The sequence below is a fragment of the Adiantum capillus-veneris genome, chromosome 14 (genome assembly GCF_014529385.1).
Source record: "Adiantum capillus-veneris isolate H3 chromosome 14, ASM1452938v2, whole genome shotgun sequence".
Lineage (NCBI taxonomy): Eukaryota > Viridiplantae > Streptophyta > Polypodiopsida > Polypodiales > Pteridaceae > Adiantum > Adiantum capillus-veneris.
Window position 1 is genome coordinate 139,568,462 of NC_140944.1, and position 27,661 is coordinate 139,596,122.

Here is a 27,661-nt window from a genome sequence, read left to right on the forward strand (position 1 = left end):
AGCATAAGCATATCGATCGCTCCACCCACAAGTCATCTCTAGAGCTCCTCTCTGAGTCGACCCCTCTAACGTAGAAACTGGGGTCCACCTAGCCCTTGCACATTCCATGAGACAATCCTCATGGGGTCTAGTGAGAAAAAGCCGATGCTTCCATCGCAACCAATCTCACAATCTTCGAGGCCGGCTTGGATGGGGAGTAATCCGCATCCGAGTGACCTCGAGATAATCGTATCTGGAGTGTTTGTCTAACCCATACCCAAGCACGGCACGCAATCCGTAGAGCTACATCCTCTGTCCAAGAGTCCTCATGAACATAAACATAGCATGGTGCACTTTGAGTGGCTGCAAAGAAGTATACCACAATGTGTCTACATCCTGTTGCATTTGGTGGTGAGATAGACAACTTGGCTAGTGGCCACAGAGTCTATATCTAGTCTGTCACCCCCAAGTCTCCTGTGTGGTGAGAGAACACGAGAGCTTGAACATGGAGCAAGTCCACTCTGCCTGATCCTCGCCACACAACAAGAAGGAAAAATCAACCACAATGTCCAAGGCCTCTACCCCTCTGGCCGCCAGAAATAGAGTACAAGCCACCTCGAGGTCAGGAGAAGAGTCGCCGAGGAAACGTGTAAAGTCGTAGTCGAAGAAGTTCTGGCAGCAACAGATGTCAAAATTGGTCAGCCCTCTAAGGACCGCCGCGATAGGCGAGATCTACACCAAGAGAGGGGTCCGCAGGTGGGGCTGCTCTTCTTGCACGAGGCATCTCGTAGCAAATGCACTGCCAAGTGACCTCTGAGCTGCCGAAGAGTGGCTAGTTCCCTTGGCCGGCGGCGGGGCATGGGAGGGGTCAAAACATGCAGCGGAAGGACTAGCGAGAGAAAGAAAGAAAGAAAGAAAGATTTTTAACGTCTATGTCAGGCCGAAATCGGCCTATGAGACAAATCGAATGTACATGGTGTGTATGTCATCCGTCTATCGGAAAGACAAATGAAACAAAACTGATACAAAACTGAACTGAATGTAGGTAGTGGAGTATCTGAGGAGGGATGGAGCTCTATCTCTAGGGGGTATATGCATGTCTATATGCTCAAGGTAGTACAATCATGAGAATGCATCAAGCTATCTAGCTCCATCCTGTACTAATGGGGGGATGTAAGATGTGGTACATGGGCGGGTCTGGTGCCAAGGCTACCCGGATGAAAGCTGTCGGGTCGGCCCTCATCTGAGCCACTCGCTCCTCGATGGCACGGCGCTCCCGGGCTCGGATCTCCTCGATCTGTCGGTGGTGGGAGCTCGCGCCCCTGTAGCCTGTGACTCGTGGTCGTCGTCTAGCTCGGCTCACCTCCGCCTGTGGGAGTGTCACTCCCCTCTGAGTGTCTGGTGAGGGAGGGGCGGCAATCCTCTGAAAGAAGTCTGTGAGCTGCGACTGTCTCCCCTCTGTCTGTGTAGCTGTGTGTGGCTGTAGTAGTGTGTCCCGATGGCTCTGTATCTCTAGTAAGAAACGTCCGAGCTGTCTCTGATCTCGAGAGTCCATGATCTCTCGGAGAGTGGGCTGTCCTCTGAATAAGGCCTCATACCTGCCTCTGATCTCAGTGTATGCTCTGCATCTACATACAAAGTGCTCCTCACTCTCCACCTCCTCTGTGCAGGCTCTGCAGACTCGCTCCTCCCTGGGAACACCAGTATGTCTCCCGATCTCAATCTCTAACCTGTGTGAAGCCACTCTCAGCTGACCAATCGCCACCCGTGAGCTATGTGGCATATATGTGTCCATGTAGCGTGGTCTCTGTATGAACCCCCCAGACAATATGATGAGAAACTGGTCTCTGTAATCTGACATCCTCGTCCCCAAGCCAGGTGACTCCCAGACTCTCCTAGTGTATAGCTGCCACAGATCCTGTCTCAATACCAAGTTCCTCTCACTGCGAGAGAGGTGAACATATGGTGAGTGGGGGTCGTACTGGAATGGTGGTAGGCTCTCCATGTCAAGACCGTGTCCCTCAAACCATGCTCTGACCTGTGAGTACCATGCTCTCTCATGCCCACTCTCTGATAGTTGTATAGCTGCCTCAAATGCTCTACGAGTAAGTCTGTCAGGAGGTAGCTCTCTCATCCTCTGGATGAAGCAGACTGTCTGGAATAGTGCCTCTACAACCATAGGTGGTGTGGCAAGCTCGGCTCTAATAATGTCATGTGGCACTGTCTTCTTGCTGCGGAGCAAGCGTGAGATCATACATACCTGTGGCCTCTCAAGCTGTGTCCACTGGTCAGCTGTCAATCCCGGTGCCCATACTGCCGCCGAGTACATCAAGGCCGGGGTGACTAAGGTGTCGAAAAGCCACCCCTTCGTGCGGGGCTCCTGAAAGTGTGCCTGTTGGCATCTCCGCTCCAGCATGGTCAGAGCTGCATATCCTCGGGTGAGCCTGTCAGCAGCAGCCTGCCTCATAGTGAAGGGTCCTGGTAGGCTGGTGAATGTGATGCCAAGGTAGACATAGGAGGTGACTACATCAACCTGTCCTCCTGCTGCTGTGAAGGTGGCAGCGCTCCTCACTGCACTGGATGTGTGAAAGATCATAACCTTGGTTTTGCCAAGGTTCATAGTCAACCCCCTGTGTGTGCTGAATTCGTCCAAGGCCTCAAGATGACGTTGCAAGCCCTCGGGTGACTCTGAAATCAACACAATATCATCAGCATATAACATGATGTGGACCGGAGTACCTGCCAAGTCGCTCCCCTCTCCCCCTGCTCGCAGTATGTAGTCGGAGATCTCGTCGATGTAGAGCCCAAAGAGTGTCGGGGAGAGTGGGCATCCTTGCTTAACACCAATGGTGCTAGCAATGGTCTCTGAAAAACCGCCTGGGCAACGAACCCGACCCGTCACCCTCTCGTAGAGAGCATATATGGCCCAAATCATCTCTGTTGGTACCCCAATGCTGTGAAGGCGCTGGAAGAGTCTCTCGCGTGGGACTGTGTCAAAGGCCTTGCGGAAATCCACAAAGCAGCAGTAAAGTCTCTTCTTCCGCGCCTTTGCCCCATCAATGAGGCAGCGCAGAACGAAGATGTGATCGGTGGTGGAGAAAGCTCGTCTGAAACCTGCCTGGCCTGGAGCTCGTAGGGCTTGAGGCAGACAAGTGGGGACGGTAGGACGGGAATCGGAGGGGGAGGGGCTGGCACTGGCGAAGCTGAGGAGAAGGGGGTATCAGTCGGCTCATCCGTAAAGGGCCAAAACAATTCCTTGTGGGAGCCCACTACTGTTGGCGAGCTGCAGGCCGACCACTAGGGGTGCCAGCCTGGCGCACTTGTCCCCGGCGAGGACGGCTGCAAACCTGCTGCAAGCCCACATCTGTTTGGGCACCTGTCTCAAAGGGGGTACCCGTCTGTGGTCCATGCACCTCTGCCTGCTGAGCCTAGCTAGTCTTGGTAGGCTAGGCCTGTGTCGAAGGTTGAGTCCTCCTTCGTGGATAGGCCTCCACAAGATGGCCCATCTATTTGCAAATGAAACAATGGTTTGGGAGGCCCAAATACTCCACACTCTATCTAATCCACCAGTCATTCACATGAGGCAGTAAAACCACCTTCGAAAGCGTGTGTGTGTCCCTAACAAGAACTCGTATAGTGGGTATCCCTACAGCCTTGGCTACAACTCAAGTTGAAGTGCGTGTGGTCTCCAAGACCGTCCCAATCATGGAACCAATCTTGGATAGTAAGGGGAGGTACTCCAGCCTCAGGCCTGGAAAGCAAACTCAGATGGGAAGATTTGCCTCCTCCATTACATCTGAAGTTAGGTCGAAGCTATGGTGCCACTATTTAAAGTAAGCTCGAGCCGCTCGAATGCCGGGCAAGCTAATCGAGATCAATTTGGTTGCCATCTCAAGAAACTCGATCTCTATCTGATAATAACCTCTCCCAAGAATCTGCACATCAATGATCTTGCAAGCTTTGGTGAGAAAACGTGCTTGGAGCACGTCCCAAACCTCGCCTCCGCTCGGCCGTGTGCCAACGATCTTGTAGACGACCAAGGTGGCTTGAAGACATTCCACCTCGGCCATCAAGCTCGCTTGCTCTTCTCGCAAACGTGCAAGTCGAAGGATCGGCTCCGTGGTGTCGGATGAGGGGGCTTGAGTAGAGTCTCTCTAAGGTAAAGCAGGGGCAACCATTCTTGGTCTACTGCTGAGGAAGAAGACGAGGACGAAGCGGCAAGCTACCAATAGGTTGAAAACAGCGGACGGACAAGGTGGCGAGGTGGGACGGGGGAAAATTGAAGAAGGGCACGAGGAGGGCAAGTTGCGCAAGAAGGGGGGAGGGGAGACGGTAGAGTCAGCACGAACAGCAAGGTTTTTTTTTTTTTTTTTTTGGGGGGGGGGGGGGGGGGCAATGAGAGACAGGGAAGCACAAAGCGGGACATCAGCAACGAGCGTCCAGACATTAGCAATATTATCTTTGATATGTTGCCCCTGTACAAAGCCATACTGAAACAGATGAAAGCCATCATACAACATTCAACAATAACTCCGTTCCAACTAGGGGCTTTCTAGCAGCCCAAGCTTTTATCCAACTCTTTGAAGGTAAAAGGAAGTTCTAAAAGAGATGCATCGACCTCATTAAGAAAAGGACACACATGTGAAGAAAGGTTGAGCTCTAGCATCCAATACATGAGAGTCAGATAATGCAAGAGGTCAAAAACTTCTTTCAAATGAGTATAAAAAGTAATCGATAATTCACTTTTAGAGGAAGTCCATTCCCCATTCAACAACTTAACTCGTTTGATAGATTCTGAAGTCGAGAATGATGGAGTCCTTTGAAACACTATTTGGATGAACCACCTTTATCCATGAAAGCACATTGCCTAGCTTTTATTAGCAATTTGTGTAATTTACTGGTCATTTACCATCAAAATAGTGTTTGTTTGTTTGTTTGGTCTAGAACGATCGAGCTAAATTCAAACACTCCCCAAAGTAGCATTTGTTTGACAAACAAAATTTTGCTATAAAGAAGTAAGTGGCCGTCTGTTAGCCAATTTAGAGAGCTCTTGACAAATGGATTTTTGCGATTTTTTGTTGCAAGAAAAGAGATCCTTCCATTAGTTGATAATAATTGTCCGAAGGCTACAAAACACCTCTACGAGAGAGGGATACATCAGAAACATGGGGAGACTCTCCCAGTGAGAAAAAGTATGTACAATGAGGGCTAAATCACGAGATGCTAGAAGGAAGAAGCCACACTGGTGGCTGGTAGTGCCATCTAGGTGCACCCTGAACCATGGCTTGGGCGCCACAGTCGCAACAAGATCGGCGCTCCCGCATGCAGTCGGAGCTGCCCTAAAGCCTCTCAAACTGACCCCTAAGTGTATGTATCAGCTCCAGCCAATTGTAGTGCTGCAATTGGGCAAGCCTCTCTCTGTGTTGTCAATATGTGTCGCTCCAAACGAGCCGTGTATTGGAAAAAAGGAGTCCCTGGGTGATCGGCTGAAGAGAAAGGATCCCGCCAGAACCACTCTCTTGGGTCCCACTACACTTGTACCAGAGGGTGGCTCTCCCAAGCCCAAAGCCGTCAGTGTCCTAACTCAAGCTCTGCTGGTCAGGATTGATTACACAAGTCCTCCCGCAGGCGCCCACAACTCTAATCCTCTGAAAACAGAACTCTGCAACCTGTGGTGCCTCAACCAGCATGTGAGACCAAGAGGAAGTACTGTCAATAAACTTAGGAGCATTATTAAAATCACCACCCAAAAAGGCATTGTGCTGCAACCAAAGAACAGATGCAAGCATATGCCACAATCGAGCATGATCCGCGAACTCAAATATTTTACCATTAACAATACATTAAACAGCCTTCCATCTGCCCATCGGACCATGTATACAGCGATTGGTTCAAGTTCATTCCCAACCAACATGACAATGCCTGGGACAATAGCAATTCCAGCATGCATCATACAATCTCAAGAGAAATACGGAGAGGAACCGGCAAACTCATGTTGATTATGTTCTTGACGAATCACCATCTTCAATCTATGTGGTGTACATTTTGCCAAGAAAAACACCATTTTTGCAAAGTTACATAAATCGTGTACATTATATGTCATGAATTTAAGAAGACTATGCATCTGAACAAAGATGTATATACATGATTGGCAAAGAAGATAAAACTAGTATATGTGCCCATGCACACATCTCATTAGTTGTTGCATCAGAGAAGGATTGTCAGAAGGATGAATCACAAACAGATTGAGGAAGGCATTCTTAAATGAGTTAATCATTTTATTCCAAGGATCAACAATCAATAAATAAAAACTTTATATACATACCGAATTTTGCATGTTCCTCTGAAGGTTGTCAAGTTGTTGTTGTACATTCCTGAGTTTATTGTTGCTTTCCTTGAGAGCCATCTGTAAAGAGGCAACCTAAAGAAACCAACGATATGCATAAACCGACGGCTGTCCAATTTTAATTTTTTTCTGAGAAAAAGATCCTTCTATTACTTAATGAAACTGCCCATAGGGCTACAACCACCTCTACAAGAGAGGGCTACAACAATCATGAGAGGGAGACTCTCCCAATGAAAAAACAGCATATGTACAATGAGGCTAAATCAAGAGATGGGAGGAGGGAAAAGCCACGCAGGTGGACGGTAGTGCCATCTGAACACACCCTGGACCATGGTGAAGAAAGGAAGGAAAACCTCTCTACGCTCCCGCATGCGGTCGGAGCTGCCCTAGAGTCTTTCAAACTGTCCTCTGAGAGTATGGATCAGCTCTAGCCAAAGATCCCGAACAGTCTCTGCTAGTGGTACAAGGCAAGCCTCGAAGATGCGGAAGCAGCGGACCCGCCAGATGAACCAGAGTGTCAGGCCGCAGATGACCTCCCAACACTCCTCTCTCTCACTGCACCACTCCTGTGGAGTAAGCTCTGTAGCAGGCTGGAGTGTAGGTCGACCCCCCTGCATCACTATCATCCTGCTGGTGGAGGATAGCTCAAACTGAAGTGCCGGGCCCGTGAGAGTGGACCAAGCAGCTGCCCCCCAAGTGTACTGCCGAGCCGTGGAAAGAGCAGGCATCACGGCTGTCCAATTTTTACCATGATTAAGATGAACGAATACATAGAAACATGTGATAAAGGGTGCCGTGCATCAAGCTTTGGGTAAAAAAAGATTGTGTATTGATGTAAGCTGCCACAAGAAATGATTTCTATTGTGTAGTCGAAGAAGGTCTTCCTTTCCCAACCAAGTGCTCATAAGGTGAAAAGCTTGGAGCAAGCGTGTTCCTAGCTTAATGAAAACGTGAAGCAGACTGCTCGCTGTTGCTGCCCACCCCCCCCTCGCCATCGCTGCATTCTCTTTTCTCGTGTAGCCTCTTCCACCCCCACCTCCTGCGCGCTGCCATCCTGCCTGCCCCAGCGTACTGTGCCATGCGCATAATCCCCCGCCAGTCCTCAGCGCGCTACTCCCCGCCCAACACCTGCACGCTGCCCACCCGACCGCTGCCCGCACACTGCTCACTGCCGCCCCCTGCCCCCCGTTTTGCTTCATTGCCCACCCGCTGCCCTCTAGCCACCTTGCTCCCTCCTGCCTCCGTTGTGGTTGGCTGTTTGCAGCCTGTCGCGACAGTTTCGACACACTCGCCCCCACCTCGACAGCAGCAGACACAGAATGGCGGCCTCTGCTCCACCACAAAGGGACTCCACAAAAGCCCCCTCGCCCAACCCCACGGAGCCGACACTTCGACTTGCTCTTTCGCCCAGAAGAGCAAGCGAGCTTGATGACCGAGGTGGAACGCTCGCAAGCCTCCTCAGTTATCTGCAAGATTATTGGCCCTCGACCCGGCCGAGGTGAGGTTCGGGACTTACTTCAAGCCCGACTCCTCTCCGATGAGGGCAAGATCACCGATGTCCAGATCCTCAAGAGAGGATATTATCAAATAGAGTTCGAGTCTCCAGAGATGACGGCAAAGGTGATATCAATGAGCCCGCTCGGTATCCGAGCAGCTCGAGCTTACTTCTGACGATGGCATCATGGTTTCGACCCTACTATAGATGTGCTTGAGGAGGAGGCCAACTTGCCTATCTCGGTCTACTTCCCAGGCCCGAGGAGAGAGTACCTCTCCCTGTTCTTCCCAGGATCGGTTCCATGTTCGGGACAGTTCTGGAGTCACCACGCATTGCAACTTCAATTATGGCCAAGGCCGCACGTTTACCTATTGTCCAGGTTCTTGTTCGAGACACACTCCCTCCCAAAGGTGATATTGTTGCCTCGTGTGAGCGGGGGTTGGATCAGACAATGTGTGGAGTATTCGGGTCTCCCGAATCAATGCTTCATTTGCAGGCAGACGGGCCACTTAGCAAAGGCTTGTCCTCGCAAGAGATCTCGACCCATAACGCATGCACAGCACAGCTCCCCAAAGATGAGCATGCGTAGTAGACAAATACCCAGGACACACAAGCTGGTACCTCGACAGAGGCCAACGATCAGACAGCTGATGGTTGGCAGCAGGTGCCTGGCCGCCGCCGACAAGGATGGGCTCGCCACACTACTCCCCCTGGTGGCCGACCTCCTGCAGCTCAGCAACATTGGGTTCCGACAGGGAACCGTTTTGACCCCCTTCAACAGGACCCCCCTGAGGAGGCTCCCTCCACCTGAGCTTCGCCGCCTCCCCCTCCTCCACCTTCACCCCCACCTCCCGCTCTTCCTCTCTCCCCGGTGGGGCCCTCAACCTCATCTCCCAACCGATCCCACACTCCTCCTCAGACGCAGGGGACTGGACGCACATCTGCAACAAGGCGATCTCTTGGTAGTGCTTTCGCTACGAGCTGCATGACTCGGGAGGGACAGCCCCATCTGAGGCCGCCACTTTTGGTTCAGACCTCTCCTTTTGCAACAGTCCCTTGGGGTTTGACCAGCTTTGACATTCGCAAACGATGGAATTCCTTCGATTACAGCTTCACACGCTTCCTAGGTGATTCTTCTCCCGACCTGGAGGAGGCTTGCTTTCGAGTCCACGTCCTCTTTCTTGTAGCACGAGGCACTGAGGCTCCGGATACAGCGGTAGGTTTCTCCTTTCCGTTGTGCAGCAGGGATCCTACAGAGTGGACCTTGCACACCATTCTTGACTAGCTCCATGTCCAGGCCACCGAGTTCTCACACCACACAGCGGACCTAGGGTTGACATATGTGGTACAAACACTTTGGCCTTTAGCCAAGTTCAGTGTGACGCCACCGGATGCAGCAAGCTGCAGGCACATTGTGGTGCATTTGTTTGTGGACACTCAGAGCCCCCCTTGCTATGTTTTTGTACATGAGGATTCTTGGACAGAGGATGTAGCCCTACGAGCTGCCAGCTCGGCCTAGGCCTGGGTGGGACAGTCACTTTAGACGCGCTCGTCTAGAGGTCGCTCGGATGCTGATTACTCCCCATCCAAATCAGCCTCAAAGATAGCCAGGTTGGCTGTTGCTGCAACATCTGTTTTTTCTCACTGACTCATGAGGATCGTCTCATGGAATGTGCACAGATTAGGAGGGCCCCAATTTCAGCGTCAGAGGGGTCGGTTGCGTTAGGAGCTTCAGGGATGCCTTGTGGGTGGTGAGATTGATATTCTTATGCTACAGGAGCATCATATGTGCGAGAGCCGCATTAGACGATGTGGTCAAATTTTGCGTGGTCGCTACGAGACGTTTTGGTCAGTTGCATTTGGGCCTGGAGGTATCGAGGGAGGGGTATGTATGACTATCGCAGATTCTTGGCAGCAGGCCATTGTGGGCAGAGGTATTATTGTGCCAGGCAGAGCTAAGTGGATTACTATGCAGGTTCAGGGTTGCCTCATGGGTTTCTTGAACGTATATGTGCCCAATGTGGCAAGTGCACGAGCAGAGTTTTGGTCTCATGTTGTTGAGTCTTTGCCGCATGCAAAGCAGTGGTGTGTTGGGGGGAACTTCAATATGTTGGAGCACTCCTCTGACAGGATTGGAGGTGGCCATGCTACCCGAAACCGGAGCTGAGTTGGCAGCTTGGGAGCGGCTATGTATGACTATGAGAGTTTTTTATGTTTGGCAGCACTCGAGTTTTGTGAGACCCCCAGACAAATTTTCCTTCTCTCGTTCCGACCGTAGGGTAGGAGGAGTCAATCTATCTCGGGTAGATCGGTTCTACGCAAGTGACCACATTTCTGACATGGGGGGATATATTTGCATCCTGGCAGGGACTACTTTTTCCGACCACACGCCAATGATTCTCACAGTGACAGACAAACAGAGGAGAGGGGATGCGATGCTACGCATCCCCGAGAGGATCTTGCATGATCCAGAGCTTAGAGAGCGAGTGGAGGCACTTTGGACAGAGTCTGGACACGTAGGACACCCCTGCTGGTAGAGTGGCCTCTGGACTAGCAGAGCTTAGTTGCTTCTTCCTTCAGGAGTCTGTAGCTCACTTGGCTCCAACCAAGGACGAGGAGAACCGTCTTCGACGGAGCATTGTTTCCTTAAAGAGGATGCAGGTGCAGCATCCAGACAGTCCATGGTTGGAAGAGCAGATGCAGCAGGCTAGGCAAGAGTTGACTAGCATTGAGGAGCAACGCCATGAGTTTGCCTTCCATCGACACGCATCTCAATGGACCTAGGTGGGTGACACAGTTACTGGAGAGTTTTTTGAGATAGTGCGGCCACGCCATGTGCACACCAATGTTAGTCAGTTGAGGAGAACTGAGGATCAGTTGCTTCAGAGCCTAAGAATATGCATGCAGTTGCTACTGACTTCTACCGCGATCTGTAGCCTCAGTCATAGCACCAGGATGCATGCAAAGAGCAGGTTTGGGCATAGATGCCTTGCCCAAATACTTGAGCTTCCCCTCCAGCTAGAGGAGCTCCATGAGGCCCTCAGAGCACTCCCCCGTGGTAGTTGTACAGGGGAAATTGGTTTGACTCCCAACTTTTTCTTAGAACACGAGGACTTGCTTGGTTCAAATCTTTGCAGCGCATTCGAGTACATTACACTAGCGAGATACCTGATAGCATGAGTGAGGGCTTGATTTACCTGATTCCAAAGGAAGAAGGCTACTTGGATGAGATTCGACAGTGGCGACCCATTACCATCCTCAACTCATCCTACAAAATTCTAGCAAAGGCTCTGAGTTTGAGGATCCAGCCACTACTACAGAGCATCATACATGGGACACAGACCGGTTTTGTCGAGGAGCATAGTATCCTTGACAACATCTTCACTTTTGGGGAGGCGTATTCCCTCGCGCGACTCTGAGGAGAGGATTTGGTGATACTCCTCAATTTTGAGAAGGCCTACGATAGAGTTGATTCGGACTTCCAAGAGGGCACTCTACACAGGCTGGGTTTCACAGATGCTTGGATCAGAGGCGTGTCAGCTCTCTATAGGCGTGCCCACAGTGAGGTGCTCTTGGCAGGGGGAAGAGGGGAGCACTTCTTGCTCACGCATTCGGTCAGACAGGGTTGCCCTCTTGGCCCCTTCCTCTTTTTGTTCTATGCTGAGATGATGAGCAGATTTTTGACTTCTCAGCAAGTTGGCCTGCGTGGTCTTGAGCTCCCTATTACGACAAATGAGCTTCTTAACGCTGAGTTTGCCGACGACTCAGCCTTGTACTTGGAGGGCCAAGAGGCCAATCTGCACAGGTGTGAGCAAGCTCTTGAGGTGTTCTATTGTGCATCAAGCGCATTGATCAACTGGAGGAAGACAGTTGCTTTTTGGGTTGGCAGTGCTCCTGCACCTGATTGGTCGTCGGGTGAGGGTTTCAGATGGATTTCCCCAGGGACTGCAGTTCACTACTTGGGTTGTCAGGTTGGCCTCGACTTATCTCCTAAGCTCCCCTGCTCCTGTCCATCAGGAGGAAGTTGCTAGATTGGAGTTCGGCACAGCTCTCTTTGGCAGGCAGAGTCGTAGTGGCCAACCAGGTGTTGTTGGCTACTATGTGGTACATCACATCTTGTTGGATCTTCTCGAGCTCCTATATCAGCGAGTTAGCGAGGCGGATCAGGAACTTTGTTTGGGTCAGGGCGCTACACTCAATTAGCCCGGGCCAGAGTAGCCTGGCAGATCATCACTCTACCATGTTCTCGGGGGGAAGGGGATCATAGACCAAGCACAGTAGAGCAGAGCCCTTCTTGGGAAGTTTGTTGTCATAGGACTGCTTCCAGGGGAGGAGCCCTGGAAGGAGTTGTTGCTTCAACTGCTTAGAGCTCGAGTGTCTTATGCATGAGGCCCTTGGAGCCCTTCCATCAGGTGGATCTTTACAGAGATGCGCAGGGTTGGTCTGAGCAGGAGACTAGAGGATCAATTTGCTACGAGCGTACTTCGCTCTTGGGAGCAGTTACGGAGTGGCTTGGAGTAGCACCAGGCCACTTGCACTGAGGAGCGCTTGAGACAGCCCCTTGTTTGGAACCCCATGGTTAGCACTCAAAGAGGCCACTTGGTTGGTAGAAGGCCTCCTGTTTCTTGGGGTCCCATGGCAGAGGGCCCAGCCGCACTCTAGGCGACTAGCTTCAGTTTTCAAGTTTGCCAGAGGAGAGGTACAGAGCATCCACCTACAGGGCATGAGAGGGGTGCAGAGCATGTGCCAGGACATTACAGAGGCTTTACCAACTGAGTGGCTCACCCCTCTAGAGACAGCAGCTCCCAGATGGATGGGGCCCTTCATGCGACTGGAGGTCCTCATTGAAGTCCGTGCTTGCTCAAAGTCAGTACCCCCCATGTTCTTCAACATCCAGGGCGAGGGTCAACAACACAAAGTCTCAGTAGAGGCTCCACAGGTTGCAAAGTGCTGTTTTCAGAGGATACGAGGAGTAGTGGGCATCTATGGGAGGACCTGTGTCACAGATCCTGACCCAGCAGACCTTGAGACAAGCCACTGGAAGCTTTGGGCGTGGGAGAGCTGCCCTCTGGCACGAGTGCAGTGGGACCTTGGAGAGTTGTTTTGGAGAGACAAGGCCCTTCTCTTCAGCCGACCACCCTCGGACCCCTTTCTTTCAGTACACTGTTCGCCTGGGGCGTCACATACTAGCAGCACGGAGAGAGGCTCGTCCTGCTGCAGCACTTCATTGGCTTGAGGAGGGTCTCACAGCTGAGTTCTTGTCAGGCTTTTGGGAGCGGTTGTGAGACTCCAGACAACCGAGGCGAGTCACTTTGTTCTAGTGGCTAGTTGCACACAGAGCTACAGCAATGGGGAGCTGGCTGGTACATAATGGCCTTTCGGCAGCCTGTGCAACTTGCGATCATCTTTTGGAGAGTCTGTGGAAGATAGCTCAAACTGGAGCGTAGGGCCCGTGAGGTTGTTCGTGACTTTTGGCTGAAGTTGATCCATACTCAGGGTCAGTTCAAGGGACTTCAGGGCAGCTCCAACCGCATGCGGGAGCGCAGAGAGGCTTTCCTGCGACCTGGCACCCAGGGCCCTTCTTCACCATGGTCCAGGATGTGCCCAAATGGCACTGTCGGCCACCTGTGTGGCTCTTTCCTCCTCCCATTTTTTTAATTATCCTCATTGTACATATCTTGTTTACTCACTGGGAGAGTCTCCCCATGCTTTTGATGTAGCCCTCTCTAGTAGAGGTGGTTTGTAGCCCTATGGGCAGTTTTATTAACTAATGGAAGGACCTTTTTCTCGGAGAAAAAAAAAAGGTCTTCCTTTCCCCCGACAAAATAATGCAAGAGCTATAAAAGAGACCTGTGTAGCATTTGAACTTTCGATGTCACGCCAGTTGTCACCCTGCTAAAAGAACACACAGCATAATGGCACCAAGAAAGAGAATAACTATGTGTTAACGAAGATCAAAAGCTGACAAACTTGAGGAGTTTATTATAGACAAGTTACTTCTGTTTGCAATGCAGACGTCGCCATTTCTTTCACCTGCCAAAAGCAAGCAGATTTGAGCAAATAAATGCCGATAGGTTGGCAAAAGTTTAGATTTTCAAATCAAGTAGCTTATGAATCAATATCAAATCAATAATATTGACAAGTAAAATAATCGCAAGCCCATATTTGTGCCTCCCTTAAAATTTTTATCTTGCATGGTTTAAGATACCGTCTCTATCAAAGTCATGCACCACTAGAATCATCGCCTTCATGGGCGCACATGTAAACAAAGAACAAAAACCATTTACTATAATAATGATGCTCATATCAGATAATCAATTTGAGTGTATAAATAGGTAAAGCATCAGTTAACATCCTTTTTGTACATAAGCAGGCCCTAGGGTTAGAGGCATGTATTCAATGAAAAGCCTCCGTGTAATGAAAAAAGTACCCCGGCGGTCCTAGATATATTCACAAATATCACCGCCATACATGGAATCAATTTGCACCATATTGCCTCACAAGGGATGTTTGTGGCATATAGCTGGCCTCCATCTCTAGCTGATGTGACAACTCAGAACTGCTCAAACACTACCCTCATGCTGTACGGAAGGTATATCTCCACGTAACAATGAAGCCGTCATGTGTCATCATCACACATTGAACACTATAGTTGTAGGCCATCCAGGTGACTACTGGTTGCTAGAGAGTCAGCATGCTGAAATGTAACAAAAATGTCATTTGTAAGGGTGAACTATCTTAATTCTCATTCAGGAAACAAGTTTACCCTACATATCTTTACCTAAGAGTGCTCCAATCGCAGCTACTTATATCACACCTTTACCGTCTCTCATTATCCTTCTTGTATGTAAACAGGTATTTTAATCTATTAATCTCAAATTACATGCTGAACCTCCATTTTCCACTTGGCAAGCACTTTGGATGAATTCACCCGCATTGGACTTTCTAGGTAAGACAAGCGTGCCACTTAGAAACACTCGACATTTGTACATTCCTAAACCAAGTTAAGCATGTTTTAAGGAGAGAAAACATGCCATGATTCCATGTGCAAGGTTACAACACCCTACTAAGGTATATACATGACAACAACCGCAACATCTGTTTTTGCATATATCACACTATGTACATTATAGCACTTGTTCCCGCATATCAAAAGCATTAAGAGTGAGGAAGATGTTTTATTTTCACATTATGCATGTGCCATGGCATGACAACAGAGCTTTCGAAATAAGTATACTCATTGCCATTAGAGGAGGTTCAAAGGTGGAAATTTACTGTTCTTCAATAGAGCATATGGGGCATGCTCTCGGGGATGATTTGACCCCAAAAGTGTTGTGCCCGGAGTGTTGGAATGCTTTGTCAAGAGTGGACACAACCGCTTTCGGTCGAGGAAAGGAGGTGCTTGCAATGGGCAACATACCTTTGACATAAATTAACTTTGTGGATGCAAAACCAAACAATGGGCTGTGGAGGCAAATACAAACAATGGGCCTACTACATAGCACATCTACCACAAGAGTACTATACATGGAAGTCTAATCAACAAAATACATTTAAAAAATTCATTAATAATGTCCCAAACTACTCCAGCTCTGACATCAATGTCACAAAATCATTCGATAAGAAGTTTTTCCAAGTTTGAGCTACTCTATCTAGAGAAGCATATCACAAGGCTAAAGGTTTTTCTAAAGGGTAAAGAATTAAAAGAAAAGATTTCATTTGGTGGTTATAGAAACCTCTTATTGAGCGAAGGAAAAACTGAGCAAGCCTTCTAGGCAGCCTCGACAGGAGATCCCTCCTAAACCAAGACCAAGCCGATAAATCTTAAGCTTCCAATCATTTGAATAATTGCATCTAGAAACAAATATCAAAACTGCCGCATATCAAGCCCCTGGGAAAAAAACTGCCGCTCGCTGCTGCTGCTTCACCTGCGCACGCCATCGCTCCCCCCCCCCCCCTCTCACCTCAGCCCGCTGCCTCCTCCCCCTGCCCTTCTGCCCCGCTGCCCACCCCCGCGTTGCCTGCCAGCCTGAGCCGCCCGCTGCCTGCCCCGCGCTGTCGCCCCCTCCTCCTGCTGCCGCCAGCGCCTCCACTCTCCCCAACCCGCTGCCCCCCCCCCCCCCCCCCCCCCCCCCTTCCCGGCCCGTCCTCCCGCCCGCCTCGGTTTCTCCCCATCATCCCCTGCAATTCGGCCTCCTCGGCATTGCTTCATTTTTTGGGGCAGTGTCTCCTGCGCCTGATTGCAGCATCCACCCGTCGCCCTCTTCTTACGACACAGCAGTACACACAGATGGAGGCTCCAGCTTCGCCACAGAGGGACTCGCCAGAAGCCCCCTCGCCCAACCCCGCTGAGCCCACCATTTGACTTGCTCTCTCGCCGACAGAGCAAGCGAGCCTTGCCGCAGAGGTAGAGCGATTGCAGGCGACTTCGGTCATCTGCAAGATTCTCGGCACCCGACCTAGCAGAGGAGAGCTGCGAGACCTTCTCCAGGCCCGCCTACTCGCAGAGGTGGGCAAGATCTTGGATGTCCAGATTCTCGGACGGGGGTACTATCAGATCAAGTTCCAGACCTCCGAGATGGCGTCCAAGGTCATAGCTATGAGTCCACTGGCCATCCGAGCATCACGCGCCCACTTTCGACAGTGGCGACATGGTTTTGACCCAACTTCGGATGTTCTAGTAGAGGAGGCAGACATCCCCATCTCAGTCTGCTTTCCGGGTTTACGGAGGGAGTACCTACCACTTCTTTCCAAGATTGGCTCCGCCATCGGGACTGTCCTAGAGACACCTCGCATGGCAGCATCAATAGCTGCCAAGGTGGCTGGCATCCCCTCAGTTCGAGTTTTGGTCAAAGATACCCACACGCTCCCGAAGGTCATCCTTCTGCCTCGGGTGAGTGGGGGTTGGTTTAGACACAGTGTGGAGTACTCGGGCCTCCTGAACCAGTGCTTCATTTGCCGACAAATGGGCCACCTAGCGAAGGCCTGTCCATGGAGGAGGCCGCGACCTGCACCACAGCCTCAGCCCTAGCCTGCAAAGGCTGGGCCGCAGCCACAGTCAACAGCACAGCGCACAGATTCAGAGCCACCCTCCGAGCCTGGGGCTCCAGCGGAGGAGAGGTGGCAGCAGGCCCGTGGCCGTCGACGCCAGGGGCCACAGCGACAGCCTGGCACTCAGAGTGGCCCTCAGGTGCCTACTCAGCAGCAGTGGGTTCCCACGGGGAACCGCTTTGGTCCTCTTGAGCAGGAGGAGTCCCCTATGCCAGCCTACACCTCCGCTTCACCCTCGACAACCACTCCCCCTTCAGAGTTCCCCTCCTCCTCCTCATCCTCCCCCCCGCCCTATGCTCCCGTCGCCTCTTCACCTCGCCCCTCTACCTCTGTCGCCCCACCCCGCTCTTCTCCTCCGCTCCCCCCAGCTCCTTCTCCCCCCCCCCCTCCTGCTCCAGTTCCACAGTCGACTCAGGAGATTGGTCCCTCTCCGGCGGCTAGGAGATCTCTTGGCAGCGCCTTTGCCACGAGTCGCCTAGCGAGAGAGGGTTAGCTTTTCTTGCGGCCCCCTCTGCAGATTCAGACATCTTCTCTTGCAGCTATCCCTCGTTGTCTGACGAGCATTGACCTCTGACGCCGCTGGGACTTCTTCGACTACGGGTTCACTCGCTTTCTCGGCGATTCCGCAGCAGACCACGAGGCAGCCTGCTTCAAGGTCCATGCTTTGTTCCTCGCCGCTAGGGGGACAGAGGCCTTGGACTCAGCAATTGGTTTCTCCTTCCCCCTCTGTGGTAGGGCCAAGACAGAGTGGTCCCTCGACTCAATGTTGGGATGGTTGCATACACAGGTTCTCGAGTTCTCTCATCACATGGGAGAACTTGGAGTTACAGATTTGCTGTGGCCATTGGCCAAGTTTGCGGTGACACCCCTAGACTCAGCAAGATGTAGGCACATTGTGGTGTACTTCTTTGCTGATACGCAGTGTTTGCCTTGCTATGTATACATTCATGAGGACTCCTGGACAGAGGAGGTTGCTTTACGGACGGCTCGCTCTGCTTGGGCTTGGGCTAGGCACTCACTGCAGTCTCGCCTATCTAGAGGACGCTCAAATGCGGATTACTCCCCATCCAAGCCAGCCTCGAAGATAGCCCGTCTTGCTGTTGCGGCAGCATCTGTTCTCTCTCGCTCCCCATGAGGATCGTCTCATGGAACGTGCAGGGACTAGTTGGGCCCCAGTTTCAGCGACAGCGGGGCCGATTGCGTCAAGAGCTTCAGCGTTGCCTTGTGGGAGGAGAGATTGATCTCCTTATGCTTCAGAAGCACCATCTGTGTGAGAGCCGCATTCGGCGATGTGGTCAGATTTTGCGTGGATGATATGATACCTCTTGGTCAGCTGCTTTTGGACCTGGAGGCATCCAGGGTGGGGTATGTATGACTATTGCGGATTCATTGCAACAGGCCATTGTGGGCAGAGGGATTATTGTGCGAGGCAGGGCTCAGTGGATTACTATGCAGGTTCAGGGTCGCCTTGTGGGCTTCCTGAACATCTATGCGCCCAATGTGGCGAGTGCTCGTGCAGAGTTTTGGTCACAGATTGTTGAGTCTTTGCCGCAGGCCGACCATTGGTGTGTAGGAGGGGACTTCAACATGTTGAAGGACCCTTCTGACAGGATTGGAGGCAGCCAACCTACTGTGCATGGAGTCGAGTTAGCAGCTTGGGAGAGGTTGTGTATGACTTTAAGGGTCTCAAATACATGGCAGCACTCTGGCTTTGTGAGGCCTCCAGCCAGTCTTGCCTTCTCTAGATCGGACCGCAGAGTGGGAGGAGTGAATCTATCGCGGATAGATCGCTTCTACACTAGTGACCACTTCAGTGACTTGGGGGGATCAGTGGGCATCCTGGCAGGGACATCCTTCTCGGACCATGCACCAGTGATCCTCACAGTGGCAGACAGGTAGAGGAGTGGGAGCACGATGCTTCGCATCCCAGAGCGGGTCTTGTTGGACTCAGCACTCAGAGAGAGGGTAGAGCCTCTCTGGACAGAGGGCATGGACAGCCAGGTTCCACCTGCAGACAGAGTGGCCTTAGGCCTAGCTCAGCTTAGCCACTTTTTTCTCCAGGAGTCTCTGGCTCGCCGGGCTGCAACGAGAGAGGAGGAGCAGCGTCTCAGACGAGGCATTGCTTCACTACAGAGGATGCAGGAGCAGCATCCAGACAGTCCATGGTTGGAGGAGCAGTTACAGCAGGCTCGACAGAAGCTTGCTAGCACAGAGGAGAGGCGTCATGAGTTTGCCTTTCACCGACAGGCATCTCAGTGGACTCAAGTGGGTGACAGAGTGACAGGTGCTTTTTTTGAGACAGTGGGACCTCGGCACTCGCATGCCAAGGTCAATCAGTTGAGGAGACCCGATGGGTCAGTTGCTTGTGAGCCCGAGGATATGCGTGCAGTTGCTACTGACTTTTACCGTGAGTTACTGTCGGTTGAGCCCGAGTCAGAGCGGCAGGATGCATGCAAGGAGCAGGTTTCGGCACAGATGCCTTGTCTTGTGACAGAGGAGATGCACCAGAGGCTAGAGATGCCACTTCAGCTTGAGGAGCTGCACACGGCCCTTAGGGCCCTCCCTCGTGGTAGCTGTCCAGATGAGGATGGGCTGACTCCCAGCTTTTTCGTATTGGGACTTGCTTGCCTAGATCTTTGTAGTGCCTTTCAGTACATTTTGCACACACGAGTGATGCCTGATAGCATGAGTGAGGGCCTGATTTACCTCATTCCAAAGGAGGGTGGCTCCTTGGATGAGATTCGACAGCGGCGCCCCATCACCATCCTCAACTCAGCCTACAAAATTCTTGCCAAGGCTCTGAGTTTGAGGATTCAGCCACTTTTGGAGAGCCTTATACATGGGACTCAGACAGGTTTTGTCAAGGAACGCAATATCCTTGACAACATCTTCACTTTCTGGGAGGCTTCTGCCTTGGCACGGCTCCGTGGGGAGGACCTTGTGATTCTTCTTCTCGATTTTGAGAAGGCATAACACAGAGTTGACTGGGAATTTCTAGAGGGCACTCTACGCAGGATGGGCTTCTCAGATGCTTGGATCAGAGGGGTGTCAGCTTTGTACAGACAGGCTCACAGTCAGGTGCTTTTGGCAGGAGGTAGAGGTGAGCGCTTCATGCTCACACGCTCGGTCAGACAGGGTTGTCCTCTTGCCCCCTTTCTCTTTCTATTCTATGCGGAGGCGATGAGCAGATTTTTGGTGTCACAACAGGTTGATCTGCGGGGCTTAGCACTCCCTATTCAGGGCGATGAGCTACTGGACGCTCAGTTTGCCAATGACTCAGCCTTGTACTTAGAGGGCCAGGAGGCCAATCTGCACAGATGTGAGCAAGCTTTGGAGACCTTCTGTTGTGCATCGGGCGCACTGATCAACTGGAGAAAGAGAGTGGCTTTCTCGGTTGGCAGTGCTCCTGTGCCAGATTGGATGCTAGGAGAGGGTTTCAGGTGGATTCCCCCAGGGACTGCAGTTCGGTACTTGGGTTGTTAGGTTGGTTTGGACTTGTCCCCCGAGCAGCAGATTGCTCCTCTTCTCCTATCCATCAGGAGAAAGCTGGTACATTGGAGCTCAGCACGACTTTCGCTGGCTGGTAGAGTAGTAGTTGCCAACTAGGTGCTGTTGGCGACTATGTGGTACATCACTTCTTGCTGGATCTTCTCGAGTTCTTGTATCAGCCAGGTAGAGAGGCTGATCAGGAACTTCCTTTGGTCAGGTCGTGACACTCCGATTGCCCAAGCCAAGGTGGCTTGGTCGGTCATCACACTTCCTTGTTCTTAGGGAGGGCTTGGGATCATTGATCAAGCACAGCAGAGCAGAGCCCTTCTTGGGAAGTTCGTAGTCAGAGGATTTCTTCCAGGAGAGGAGCCCTGGAAGGAGTTCTTGCTGCAGAGGCTTCGTGCCAGGGTGCCTCAATCAGGAGGCCCTTGGCAACCTTCGACCAGATGGATCTTTACAGAGTTGCGCCGAGTTGGTTTGAGCAGGAGACTGGAGGACCGCTTCGCTGTGAGTTTGCTTCGATCCTGGGAGCTCTTACGGCGTGGCCTGGAGCAAAGACAGCCGACGTGCACGGAGGAGCGCCTACGGCAGCCCCTCGTCTGGAACCCCATGGTTAGCACTCGGAGAGGCCACTTGGTTGGTAGTCGGCCTCATGTTTCTTGGGGTCCCATGGCAGCAGGTCCAGCGCGCTCTTTAGGTGACTGGCTAGAGTTCACAAGTTTGTCAGAGGAGGTGCATGGTTTCCAGCTACAGGGCATGAGAGGGGTGCAAAGCATGTGTCAGGACATCTCAGAGTCAGTTCCAGCTGAGTGGCTCACGCCTCTCGAGCCAGTAGCACCCCGGTGGATGGGAGCCTTCACACAACTGGAGGTTCTCATTTCAGTAAGGGCCTGCTCAGAGTCTGTCTCAGCCCTGTTCTTCGAGCTTCAAGGTGGGGGACGACTACAGCGAGTTGCAGTAGAGGCCCCGCAGGTAGCAGAGTGTTGTTTTCAGAGGATCCGAGTAGTGGGCATCTGTGGGAGGACCTGCGTCATAGACCCTCACCCAACAGTTCTTGAGACAGGACACTAGAGGCTATGGGCTTGGGAGTGTTGTCCGCTGGCACGAGTACAGTGGGATCCTGGTGAGTGGCTATGGAGGGACCCCTTCTCTTCTGCAGACCACCTAGGAGTCCCGTTCTTTCAGTATACTGTTCGACTGGGACGTCATATACTAGCAGCACAGAGAGAGGCCCTCCCCGCTGCAGCACGTCATTGGCAGGAGGAGGGTCTCACAGTCGAGTTCTTGGCAGACTTTTGGGAGAGGTGAGACTCCAGACAGCCGAGGCGAGTCACCTTGTTTCAGTGGCTGGTTGCACATAGAGCCACAGCAGTAGGGAGCTGGCTAGTGCATAGTGGTCTCTCGGCCACATGTGCAGCTTGTGACCATTTGGTGGAGAGTCAGTGTCACTGCCTTTGGGACTTTCCCTCGGCCCAGCAGGTGTGGCTACGAGTTCTTCGGCTGATGCCTGCTCTCTCCACGGCTCGACGGTACACTTGGGGGGCAACGGCTTGGTCCACCCTCACGGGCCCGGCACTTCAGTTTGAGCTATCTTCCACCAACAGGATGATAGTGATGCAGGGGGGGCGACCTACACTCCAGCCTGCTACAGAGCTTACTCCACAAGAGTGGTGCAGTGAGAGAGAGGAGTGTTGGGAGCTCATCAGTGGCCTGACACTTTGGTTCATCTGGCGGGCCCGCTGTTTCCGCATCTTTGAGGCTCGCCCTGTGCCACCAGCAGAGACTGTTCGTGACTTTTGGCTAGAGCTGATCCATACTCTCAGAGGACAGCTTGAGGGACTATAGGGCAGCTCCGGGAGCGCCGCGAGGCTTTCCTTCGACTCTGGCGCCCTGGGCCTTTCTACACCATAGTCCAGGGGGTGCTCAGATGGCACTACCGTCCACCTGTGTGGCTCTTCCCTCCTCCCATCTCTTGATTTAGCCTCATTGTATATATGCTGTCTTTTCATGGGGAGAGTCTCCCCATCATGCTTGTTGTAGCCCTCTCTTGCAGAGGTGGTTGTAGCCCTATGGGCAGTTTTCATTAACTAATAGAAGGATCTTTTTCTCGGAAAAAAAAAAAATATCAAAACTGCCTAGCTCCAAAACTAGAAGCACCCAGGAAGTTATTGCAGCTTCTAGTGCAACCTAGCCATTCCCATACACATCATGCGGTTCATGCTTATCAGCTAGTCCCAACAATGCAGCTGAAAAAAGACAAGTCCGTAAGCACTACACAGAATAATAAACACTACCAAGGGAGCTGACGAGCTGTTCAACTTTGTTTGCCCGAGTGAAGCTCTTGCTTCAGCAGATGGTTCCTTTGATGCTGAATGCCTTCTTGAAATATGCATATCCTGATTTCAATAGAGTTAGTAACTTTGCAGTTTCCACACCTTGAGAATATCTACTGCTTATTTCTTATTCAATGTGCCTAAAGAAAGCTATAAAATTTCATCCAGACTATTATTCATCCTAAAACTTGCCAGAATCTTGAACTTTACTCTAAAAAAATTTCTTTGAAACTGGCTACTGGATCTGAATTGAACAGTGTTTCCAAACAGCTTACAAGATAAGAAGCAGATTCGAACACCTTGTCACAAAATGGGCAATAGTGTGCCTGCACTAAAAGCAAGAAACAGTAAACATTTGGACATCCTACCTTGAAATTGACAACTTACACCTACCTTCAAATTGACAATTAAGACTTAGTAGAAGACTCTTTGATTTGAAGATTGGTCTATTTTATCTCGAAATGAAAGAGAAGCATCAAGCTTCCAGAAGTTAGGAATGTTGGGGTCCATTGCGGTACTTGTTAGGTTATGTGGCTTTGGCCTATGTTGTATACTTCTTGGTGTGCACAACTACTTGTCTACATGAATCCTAAAGCCATGTGCTACTCATGTGCTTAGTTCTAGGAGGATAAGTGAGGTCCTCCATTGGGCTACCCATTGACCCCCTTTCACATGGCCTCTCCAGTGGCTATAGCCCGCCTCCCTCTCAACATGAAGTTCTCGATTACCAACAAGCGGATATCAACACTTGAAGTTGAAGTGGAAGTGGAAGAAAGAGATGGAGGCAACCTTTCTTCAAAAGATGGAGGAGTGGAAAGAGGAGAAGAAGAACCTATGAGAAAGGATTTCTCGTGTCAAAGAGCAAGCGGCTTCACAAGAAGCCACAATCCGAACTCTCCAAGGTAAACTTCTTGCAGCAAAAAGTGGGCGGCTCGAAGAAGGCGAAATTCAGCCATCCATGATGGAAGAATTGAATACCATGAAAGAAGAAATACGGGTTATCAAGGAAGATGAGGAGAAGTAGTCATGGGCCGCGGTCATCTCCGCAACACAAAAGAAAGTAGAAGAGGCCGAAAAATGGATTGAGGTCACCAAGAAAGGGAAAGGTAAGGAAGCTCCTTGTACACCCACTCTGATTAATATGACCCTCGAAGAGGAACAAAGGAGGAGGATGCGGGCTCTACATGTGAGGGTAACCAGCCTCAAGGACATAAACAATGTGGAAAAAGAGGTCACAATCCTCACATCCATGATGGGGGTGGACAAGCCTTCACACACAAAGGCATGGAGAGTGGGCAAGAAGAGTAGTGGCCTGGGAGAATCTACAAAAGAGAGAACTCTCATACTACGCTTCCCCTCCTTAGGAGAGAAGAAGAAATTCTTGAAAAAGAGGCCTACTCTCAAGAAGACAGGTATTTTCCTCGGTGATGATCTTACTCTCTCACAGCTTGCGCATATGAGAGAGGTAATGCGAAGGGAAAGACGGCCTTTTACAGAGATGGTCGGGTGGTGATTGTAGAGCGGCACTCTACATGACGGTGTGAGACCTATGGGACCACACTGAAGATGGCTACTTGGAATTGTAATGGATCTATGAGGTTGGATGTTGGTGCCTTTGAGGACAATTTCAGAGAGTGGGACATTGTTTTCTTCTCAGAGACTCATCAGGCCCCTGGACAGCTTATGCCACATGTGGTGGGATACAGATGGGAGACAGCCCACAGGACAGTCGCGAGATCTGAGCATGGCAGTAGAGGTTCAGGAGGAGTAGCAGTGCTATTTAGGGAGGAGTTACAGCCACTACTACATATTGTACGGAGCGATGATCGTGCTAGATACATGTGGGTAAGGCTGAGAGCTGACACAGGACAATTTCTATACATTGCCATATGTTACTTCCCCCCAATACGTCATTATATGCTGCACTCAGAGGATAGTCGCCTTTCTCTATACTAGATGACGATATATGGCAGTTTTCTAGGGATGGTGATATCATCCTCCGAGGGGACTTCAATGCCCAATCGGGCAACTCTCAAACAGTCTCCTACGACACTTCAGATGAGATGCTTAGAGAGCTGGATGTGGGTGACTTGGGGCTTGACAGATACTCACATGATAGAGAGCAGACGGAGTATGGGAGATACCTTACGGAGATTGTCACGAGGACGTGGCAACTGCTAATCTTAGTTGCTGGTTTCTTTCCAATGATTTTTGTTTAATTTTTGAGACCCTCTTTTTGAAGTTGCAAATGGTCGGACATTGTATGGCCAATGTGAACGATAGTTTCACCCGCAGACGGAAAGTTGGTCGGCACTGGAACTCGTAAAGTAAAAGGATGTCTAGGCTTAGTTCAAGATCATGTAGATATCCCCGTCACACTTCGCAAGTTGGTGGATACTAGGACGTGAACTCAATAAAGACATAAAGTCAAGGTGGGATTACCAACTGAAAATATCCGACAGTTGGGCCACATTGCACTTTTGGATGCGGTCCCAATGAGGATAGATGGTCAGATGACCAGTGAGAGACCAAAGGAAGCATCTCCTAAAAATTAGGGAGCTGCTATTTTGGGCCGTCAAATGTGTTCGCGTCATTACCTTCGGTATGACCAGGGAAACATTTTATTACTCTGTTGCAAAGTCAGCTGATGCACCAGTTGAGAGAGCTTTTTAAGCAGGAAGCCCAATGTAGAGAAATTGCATGTATGAGTGCCAAGCGGCACTTTTTGGTCAATTTACCAAGTTTGGGAGAACAGAACTCGTAACTGCCTTTTTGGAGCAGTTTTGGAGGCTGATAATTGTGATTTTCAGCCATTTCTCTCCATTTTTTAGCTTCTTTACCTAGGACATAGGAGCTCATTTTCAGCGTAGGAAGGCATCATATGCGTGTTTATAGGGCTGTTTTGCTGCGTTTTCAGCGATACGCAGGTTTTGGCAGCCATGGAAATCTTCCCCTTTTTGCATCTATTTGTTCACAGATGCATTACAGGTCAAGGGGGGCAAAGGGGGCGCTCCATTTATGCTGGGGGGATGCTTCATTGAGAATCTGTCACAGGTTAAGAGCTATGGAGTGCTTTCTTTCCCTCTTATGTACAATGTGGTGCAAGAAGTGATGCCCTGCACGTTACACACTGCTCTCCCTCTCTCTCCCCTACGTGCACTTATGTGATGCCCCACAAGAGGGCTCTTCATTTGACTGAGGTACAGTTGTGTGGGTTCATGCTTTTGTGCTGAGGCAAGAGCCTCCTTGAGCAAGAACAGGGGTAGCTAGCTGCTACTCCAAAGCAGGCACCGGTGAGGGTCATAACCTCACTGTACAGGTGCATTCTCAGCGCTGCGTATCCACTGTAAATTTGCTGTTTTTCAGCCATACGGACGCCAAAACCATTGGGAATAGTGCCCCACAGGCAGAGGACAGTTAGGGGACTGTTTGGGGCTGAAAACAGGGCAAAACCCAGTAAATACAGCGAGCTGAATTTACTGTTTTTGGGCAGGAATCAGAGGGTTTATGCCAGTGGAAGAGAGTTCTAGTAGGGGAATTGGTTTCGTGCAAGTTTTGGGACTGTTATGCTGCCGAAATTTGGCCAAAGCAGGTGGTATCTAGCTTGACACACATAAAGGATTCCCAGGACTCTTCTTTGTAATTTACCCTCTCAAATATAAAGAAATACCGAAAGGGGCGCCAATTTTAGGGCCTACATGTTGTCGCGTCTGCTGGGGGCATTCTAGCTTCCGAGCCGTGTGTGTATTCAAGCGTTAATTCCCATCGCAGGTTTCCTTTGCACGTTCTCTCTGTGTGTGTCTAAAGTAAAGAATTTCGGGTGAAAGCCAACACCTACCGCCCCACGGGCTGGTTTCAAGGTTTCGTTGCCGGGACATCAATCACTTTTTCCTCAAAGAGTGAGCCTCGGTTGTTTTGGGTAAAGACACAGAGTACATGAACGCGGGATTACACTATGGCCGACAAAGGAAGGGCATTATGTAAGAGGGTTCCTCTTCATAGGACAAACAAGAAATTCCGCATGTTTGCCCTGGAAAAAAGTGGTCAAATTAGGGTTGATTTCCTGCTGCGTTTTTAGGGTTTGCAAGTATGAACCAAGATGAGATAGGGAGAGGTCTCACGGTGGTAGATTGGCCACTAGATCTCCTGCGGGAGTGATGTGGGTATGCCAGGTGACACGCTGCTTGCCGATTCTCTGAGGCGATTGCTTGGATTCTATGACGCATTGGTAAATCATCTTGAAATTTGAGCTTGCTTGGTCGTGGGTGGTACGTCAATGTTGTGGAATTATGCTGGTTTGCAGAGGCAAGAGCCTCTTGCACATGTAAAAAGTTAAGGGACAGGTTGCAAGATGCTATGTGGTGAAGTTCAAGAACTATCCACCTATGGATGCAAAGTGGATGGAAGAGCATGAACTATCAGAGTCACCAAATGTATTGCAGCTTTACCTTGAGGCCTTTGGGTTACAGCCTACGTATGCCCCAACCCAATGTCTGCAAAGGAGGGGTAATGATAGAGCTAGCACATCAAACATATGGATTCACTGCAATAGCAGTGTACAGTTTGACAAGAGTATAAAGGTCTCATTAAATAATTTTTACACATGTTTTGACAGTCTTTATTGCGGATACATGCAATGATAAAAGAGTGCTAACAACACAAGATCATGAGTGGCATGTATTTATGGTATGCAATCGAGGACGTTTGCGATTTCAAGAGGGCAGTATGTCACGAGGACGTGGCAAGTGCTAACCTTAGTTGTTGATTTCTTTCCAATGATTTTTGTTTAGTTTTTGAGACCCTCTTTTTGAAGTTGCAAATGGTCGGACAGTGTATGGCCAATGTGAACGGTAGTTTCACCCGCATACGGAAAGTTGGTCCGCATTGGAACTCGTAAAGTAAAAGGATGTCTAGGCTCAATTCAAGATCATGTAGGTATCCCCGTCGCACTTAGCAAGTTGGTGGATA

General features: G+C 50.6%; 1 protein-coding gene across 7 annotated transcripts in view; it reads right to left on the minus strand.

Moving 5' to 3' along the window:
- Positions 1 to 27,661, minus strand: part of LOC147443237 (uncharacterized) — a 167,851-nt gene that overhangs the window by 110,892 nt on the left and 29,298 nt on the right. For 4 of the 7 annotated variants that reach the window (XM_086529144.1, XM_086529143.1, XM_086529147.1 and 1 more), the window contains exons 5-9: positions 22,969 to 23,019; positions 22,655 to 22,756; positions 13,818 to 13,853; positions 13,671 to 13,715; positions 6,305 to 6,400 (exon numbers count right to left, since the gene is read on the minus strand). In XM_086529144.1, the coding sequence (XP_086385270.1) occupies positions 6,305 to 6,400; positions 13,671 to 13,715; positions 13,818 to 13,853; positions 22,655 to 22,756; positions 22,969 to 23,019 (330 nt within the window). The remainder of the gene's footprint in view (positions 1 to 6,304; positions 6,401 to 13,670; positions 13,716 to 13,817; positions 13,854 to 22,654; positions 22,757 to 22,968; positions 23,020 to 27,661) is intronic. The other 3 variants (XM_086529142.1, XM_086529146.1, XM_086529145.1) reach the window with 3 other exon arrangements.